This window comes from Lichenostomus cassidix, chromosome 4A (assembly GCF_008360975.1).
Source record: "Lichenostomus cassidix isolate B80296 chromosome 4A, HeHo_3.0, whole genome shotgun sequence".
NCBI lineage: Eukaryota > Metazoa > Chordata > Aves > Passeriformes > Meliphagidae > Lichenostomus > Lichenostomus cassidix.
Genome location: NC_139485.1, coordinates 12,715,710 through 12,722,803, shown reverse-complemented (window position 1 = coordinate 12,722,803; position 7,094 = coordinate 12,715,710). Strand labels below are relative to the sequence as shown.

General features: G+C 51.4%; 1 protein-coding gene across 1 annotated transcript; it reads left to right on the top strand.

Annotated features, from left to right (window-relative positions):
• The first annotated feature begins 158 nt into the window (after positions 1-158).
• On the top strand, positions 159-5,568 carry MMGT1 (membrane magnesium transporter 1). The gene is made up of 4 exons (XM_085060575.1): positions 159-834; positions 1,361-1,413; positions 2,257-2,360; positions 3,384-5,568. The coding sequence occupies exons 1-4, from the start codon at positions 753-755 to the stop codon at positions 3,544-3,546; spliced, it is 402 nt and encodes a 133-aa protein (XP_084916701.1). The 5' UTR covers positions 159-752; the 3' UTR covers positions 3,547-5,568.
• The last annotated feature ends 1,526 nt before the right edge of the window (positions 5,569-7,094 follow it).

Below are 7,094 nucleotides of genomic sequence, written 5' to 3'. Positions count from 1 at the left end.
GGATGTCCTGCGGGACACACCCCATCCCGGGCTCGGGGGGATGCGGTCCGGGGGGATCCTGGGGGCTGTCGTGCCTTCTCACCGTGCCAAGGCACGGGGATGGTGCTGAGAGCCGCCGACAGCCGCGAAGTGGGGTCAGGGTAAACTTCCCACCTTGTTTACCAAGAAGCAGGGGGGCTGCGTGCAGCCGGTGGGGTAAAGGCTGCGATTAATGCCACTGATCAGCTCAAAGGTGACTTGTAGGAAACGCCCTCAGAGAATTGCCTTTGTGCCTTGGGAGCGTGGAAGACCCACGATGTTTGGCTGCGTGTTTCCTTGCTTTACCCCCAGCCTGGCTGGGCCAGGGGTGTCCCTCCTGCACGTGCTGTGTGCATCCCTGTACACCGTTTGTCTCGCACCGCTTTCTCAAGCTTTGAGGTTAAACACGAGGAAAGCGGGAATTAGCCCCGGGCACCACTGGCCCTACGCTCTGTTTTCGGCTGGAAGGGGTCCGGCCTGGCCCGGTGGAGGGAATGGGCATGTCCGGGGGGTCGATGGCCCCCTTGTCCCTCAGCCGCCCCGCAGGACCATCCCGGCTCGGGGATCCCCTCGGATTTTATCAATGGCCCCGCGTGGGAAAGCGGCGCGCTGGCCACGCCCCCTGCCGCTAAGCCACGCCTCCCCTGCCTGCCTCGCGCATCGCGGGCGCGGCTGGCCCCGCCCCCTGGGTGACGCCATCATCGCGCGCCGGGGCGCCCTGGCGGCGGGCGGCGATGGCGGCGGGGTCGGTGTGGAAGGGGCTGGTGGGGCTCGGCCTGTTCGCCCTCGCACACGCGGCCTTCTCGGCGGCGCAGCGTGAGTCACCGCGGGGCTGCGGGCCGGGGCGCTCCGGGATCCCGGCACGGCCGCCGGGGAGCTCCCGGGGCGGGGAGCGGGCCGGGCCGGCATCATCATCGTCCTCAGCCGTGAGCGCGCCGGCGGGGGCGGCCCTGTCCTTGCGGGCCGGGCGGCGGGCAGAGCGGAGCTGGGGGCTTGCCGGGGCGAGCGCGGGGCTCGCCTCGTGCGGGCGCCGCAGCAGCCGGGAGGGGAGGCAGAAAAGAAGGATGTGAACGGGGAACTGGCGCCCGTCGGGTCGCGGCTTCAGCCTGGCTTCTGCTGTCCCGCTGCCTGCCGTCCCGCCGGCCCGCCTCCCTCCTGGCTGCCCGGGGTAGGGCCAGCTGTGCTGCGGAGCAGCGCAGCCTCACCGCGGGACCGGGGGAGGGTCGGGGCTGACACGTGTGTCGGAGCTGCAGCCGCTTCTCTGGGGGGTTTGTGTCGCCAGGATGTTTATTCGCATACGCAGTGTGGTTGATGTGTGTCTGTGCGTGTTTCTGTTTTGTAGATCGTTCTTACATGAGGTTGACAGAGAAGGAAGATGAAACGTTGCCCATAGATGTAAGTTTTTGCAGTGTTTGAAAGGTGTAACTGTGGGGCTGGTTTAGTATCTCAGTTGCTTCCTTTTAATGTGGTAGGCAAGTGCAAAGGGTAAAGTGGTTTTTAAGTTGCATTTTCATTGGAGCTCCCACTGTCAAAAAGAACCACACTTTCCATCCCAACTTCCTGAGTGTGTTGTAGCTGTCAGTGAAATCAAACCCCAGGTCCAGACCTCCCTCCCCTTTAGAGAGGGAGCATCTTGAGGGTTCCCTGAACGTTGTTCAGAGAGCTTTTGCATCCATCTCCTCCTTTGCAGCATAAACATCCTGCACCCCTTGGTCCTGATCAGCTGACACATGTTTATCAGTGTGCTCATGTGCCTGTTTGATCCCAGCACAGCCTGCTTCAGGAAGGGGGGTTTTATTTACTTGATTTGCTTGCTTTTTAAATTTGCACTTCAGTTATCTGTTTCCCTTCTCCTCAATCAGCAGGGCAGGGAGGTCAGGTGCCCAGGAGAGCCAGGCACAGTGCCTCACCCAGGGCTCCTGGTGTGTTCCTGGCAGGAGTTTGCATCCTGGAGTGCACAGAACACTCTGTTTGGTCTCAGGCTCTTGCTGAGAAGCCCTGAGAGTCAATTCAGTTGGTGCAACCCAGACCTGTGCTGGGGCAGCTGGAGCTCTGACAGAGTTTTGCCATGCAAATAGGGATTTTTAATTCTCCTGTGCCTCAGTTTCCCCACTGCTGCATTGCCCACCTCTGTCTGCTGTCAGTGGATGAAAGGCCCAAGAGACACTGAGGAAGCTGAGATGTTTTGGTAAACGTGCAGAGCACTCAGTGATGTGTGTGTTGCTCCTTCTGTTGCAGATAGTCCTGCAGACTCTGCTGGCCTTTGCAGTCACCTGCTATGGGATAGCACACATTGCAGGAGAGTTTAAAGACATGGATGCCACTTCAGAACTCAAAAATAAGTATGTTTTGCTACTTCTTTTTGTATGCACCAGTATCTGCTGCTCTGTACAAACTGCACCCTGAAATGGCTCATCTTGAGCTCAGTCCTTGAATGCATGTTGTAGGCAGTGACCCAAGGGGAACAGCCACACTTGGGAAAGCCAGCAGTGTCTTGGGTTCTAGGGTGGGTTAGATAAGAGGCAGAAATTAAACTTCTTGCTCTTCCTCATCCAAAATCCTGCTGTGCAGAGTCGGTAGAGGAATGAAATGTGCACACAGGAAGTAGAGCTCAGGAGTCACAACCTGCTGCTGTGACTTGGTCTCAGACTGCAGGGCCTGGCTCACACTCTGCTCGTGTCTGCTTCCTCATGAGAGTCTGCCACTTGAATCTCACACAGGCTATTCAAGGCAGGACATCTGAAAGACTAAGAAAATAAGGGCTTTTGAATCGAGATTTTGAGGAGAATAGTTCATGCCAAGCATGCCAAGGTCATGAGTTCAATCCCTGTGTGAGCCATTCACCTCAGAGTTGGACTCAGTGATCCTTGTGGGTCCCTTCCAACTCAGAATATTCTGTGATTCTCACAGGAAATTGGATGGGCAGACATTGCCTCGCTGGCCATTTCCAAAAACACAGGGGAGTATGGAAAGGGAACAAGTTGACATAATTGTATTTCTGAGTGTTCACTAAAGCCTTTAGCTTGAGGCACCCAGGGGGATGGAAAGCTGAAGGTCATCAAGGTATTAACCCAAGTGACAGCTGAACTAAGGCTGGCACATGGTGTGTCTGCAGGCAGCAACCACAGGCTGCCCCTGAGCTCAAGGAAGGAAGGGGAAGTTTGTGACGTGGACATCCTGTGGTCTTTTTCACAACTGGCTGTGTATTTCCTCAGTGGTTTAGTTCAGGAGACTTAAAAGCAAGCAAGAGTTTTGGATTGAAAACTTGTATTTCTGTGTCTAAAGTCAATAAGCCCTACACTGACTGTTCTAAACGCCCTGCTCTGAGAGAGTATTAACCTTGGCTTTTTACATTTATTTTGAAGGACATTTGACACATTAAGGAACCATCCGTCTTTTTATGTATTTAATCATCGTGGTAGAGTATTGTTCCAGTCCCCAGACACAGTGAATTCTTCTTCAAACCAAGATGCTTTGTCATCCAGCTCGGCACTGAAATTTCGAAAACTTGAACCTCTGCGCCGCTAAGACTTTTACAGATGATACCAATAACCCAGGACACTGAGATGTAATATTCAAGCCGGGGATGTAAACACTTTTTTAATTTCTGGAGCAGTATTTATATTGATCTTCCAGACTTTATAAAGTATATATATATATATATATATAAAAACTAATGACCTTCTTTGTACACTGTTAATGAGAATGACCGAATTGTGGATTGGCAATGCAGTGTAAATTCTACAGTTATGCTGTGAAACACATCTTCAAAGTTTCAGATATTAAAACGAGTTGCAGCTGACTTAACTTCAGTTAAAACAAAAAGCAAGCTAGTTTTTCCTGCAATTAATGTTCTTTGACAGGAGGGAATGTTTGAGTGTATTTATTTTCTCAGTTTGCTTGCACTACAGTCTATGGACCCCCTCAGAAATGCTGTGTGCACTGCATCACTGAACAGCAGGGAAAGGGGCAGCATCTGATCCTAGAATGCCTGTGGGAGACCAGCATGGTGTGGCAGGGGAAGTCAAAAAGATTGCTTTCATTTTTATTTTTTTTACAGTGCTGAAAAACAGTTGTGTGAAGGGTTATTCTTTTCTTTCCTGGTTTTTCATTACCACGTTATTTCCTTGTTGCCCTCCTTTGTTTCATATAAGTTGCCCCAGGTTGCCTGGGCTGTGTATTGGTGCTTGTGTGGGGGAGGCAGCTCTCGTGGATAATCTGCCACACTCCGTGTTCACACACCAGTCTGTGTTCTCTGGCTGTGAATTGGGGAATGTTGAATGTTGTGAACATCCTGAACATGGTGTTGGCACCAGGTGAACCTCCAAGTCATCTTCATATTTAAGTATGGGTAAGAACTGTCCCTTCTGTCAGTGATCCAGGGCTAGGGTCTAGCAGCTCGCTGTGTTTGCTGGCACTAACCCAGGACAACTACCCTTTTTCTACCAACAGAGCCTTTCACCTTGATTTTTCCAGCTGAGCCCTTCGTTGATTTAAGATTACTGTCTTGATTTCATGTATTAGAACTGATCATACTGTCCTTAACTCTTACTTATGTCTAAATTATCTCCCCTCAGGGGCTTAATCAATGCTAAAATCTCTTGTGGTCTGGCATTTCACCTCCCTGATGCAGCAAAGGGAGGGTAGGTCGAGATACTGGTGGGGCCAGCGAAAATTTTGCCTGGTTTGAGGATGTTTCACTGGCACAGTGGAAACTCAGCCTTTTGTCCTGACATCTGTTGTGTTTGGGTTTTTTTTAAAACTGTTAAGAACTGTCAAAGGCAAAAAGCTTGGCAAAAATACTGTGTAAACTGAAGCCTCTCTTTCTAGCTCTGCCCGTCCTATGGAGTGGGTGCCCCAGTGCTCAAGCAATATCTGTGGCTGCTGCTCTACAATCACTCTTAAGTATCTGGGTTTGATTAGAAAGGGTTACTCTGCCAGCTGAAAGCATCTGGTCTGCAGGATTAGTTCCTAAAGTGTCCTGGTCCCCCCCTTGCTGGTGTCACAAATCAGCTCCTGCCAGCAGCAAAGGCCTCAGAAACAGTATTGGGTCATCTCTCCATTGCGGACAGAGCTCTTCCCTTGGGGAATAAGGCTGCTGTGCAGCAGCTGCTGCACAGAGGGGAGGCTGAACATGGGCCAGGTGACCTTGTGGGGCAGAGGAGAGACAGAATTAGCAGAGGGAGGGAGAAGCACAGCAGGAGCTTAGTAACCACACAGCAGATTGGTCCTGCAGCTGTGGTTGCACTGAGCCCTTTGCAGAGGGTCTTAGAGCAGAAGTCCTCACACAGAATGTCTGAAGCCCCATTTGTGCTGCTGGAAGGCTACAGGGACCTGCCCGAGGTGGGAGGTGCTGCTGTGGGACAGGGAGGTGGAGAACATCACCTGCTGCTCAGAGCAGGTCCTGCTGGGAACACCCTGTGGCCACATCAGGGCTCTTCTCATGAGGAGCAGTCTGACTCTGCAGCAGCAACAGTTCTATCACAAAGCTGTACAAATTATTTTTTCTTATTGATCTCACAATGTCAAATAAAAATTGATATCCTTAAATTGTTTATTTGTTTATTTCTGACCATCCTGGAGCCTGCTGTAGCAAATCCCTGGTGAGTGACTTTTAAAAAGTGACTGCCCAGCACTGACATGAAGCGATTGCCTTAATTATGGCAGCTCTGTGTGAAAGTGCTGTCTGGCCTGGTGTTCATTACTGGGAGGTAAGATCAGTAGGGGGAGATCAAAATAGCTGCAAGTAGCTGAGTAAAACATTTAAGAGGGAAATATTACCAGCCTGAGGGTCTGCCTGCCTTTGAGGCTCCTCGTCATCCTCTCTGGCAGAGCTGACATATTTTCTGCCTTTACTTTAACCACAGTAAAGGCTTTTCTACCATGTGCTAATCCCCTGCCAGCCCACAGGACAGGCTGCTGCAAGGTCTGGTATTGCAACAGTCACTGGGGGAAGCACTCGGGCTGCTCCCGAGGCTGGCGATAGTTAAAATCCTGGACTTGAGCAAGATCACTTTTCACTCTGCTCTGCTTTTCCACTGGGGGAGGTTGAAAAGTTAGCACAGCACTGGAAGAGTTTGCTCAACTACAGCATTATCAGGATTGCACCAGAGAGAGCAGCAGACTCACCCTTCATCTGCCTTCTGTGCTGCTGCAGCTCTGCATCCACCACGGAATATGAGGGGGTAAAACACGGGTGTTTTGGGAAGGGGCTCCTTAACCAGCTCCCAAAGCCACCTTGTGCTTACCCTGCAGTGTGGGGTTCTTCTCATCTCATCACAGATGAGCTTCTCTTCTTCAAAAGCAAAGCAAGAGTTGAGCCAAGAGCTTCTTGAATTAGACTGGAGAGTTTCCAGCCTCGCCCAACGCACATTTACAGCCATCACATCTTGAATTGCTTTGGCTACAAGCCGTGATATTTCTACTACATTAAATAGTAAAATAGAAAATATGTGCTGGTAATTTCCATTCATTGCTGAAGTAGCAGGTTTAATCTGCATTAACTTTGCTGGGTTTTTCAGCTGCTCCAGTGAGATCTCAGTGGGGAATTGCTAAGGAGGGCAGGAGTCATTTACACCCTTGCATGTGAGGGGATGGGGAGCACAGTTTATGTCAGAGGTTGGTCACTGGTGCAGCCCTTCCATGTGAAGCCAGAATGGAAGTGCAGCTGGCAGAATCACTTATTCTAGAGGTCAGTGAGGGCTGAACTGCAGCACCATGTGGGGAAATCCCTCCTGGTCACACATCTGGTGTGTTCCCTCTGCGCATCCCAGACGGAGCCATGGCTGCAGCCTGGCGCTGGGACCCATGTGCTCCGTGCCCCACTGCTGCCCAGAGCTGGAGCACAGTGTGCTCAGGAAAGCTGGTGGCTAACAGTCCCTGCCCAGTGCTCTGGAGCACCCACACAGCCCTCCTCGCCGGAGAAAGCAGGCAATGACACTGACTTTGTAACCCTAAAATTATTTTTTGCTTCCTTATCACTCTCTTCCCATGATTTGGGTTCCCTCGCCCTTCACCACACTGCAGCAGAGCTGCCCTTCTCCATCTCTGACACCTTCAGCAAGGACATTAACTGT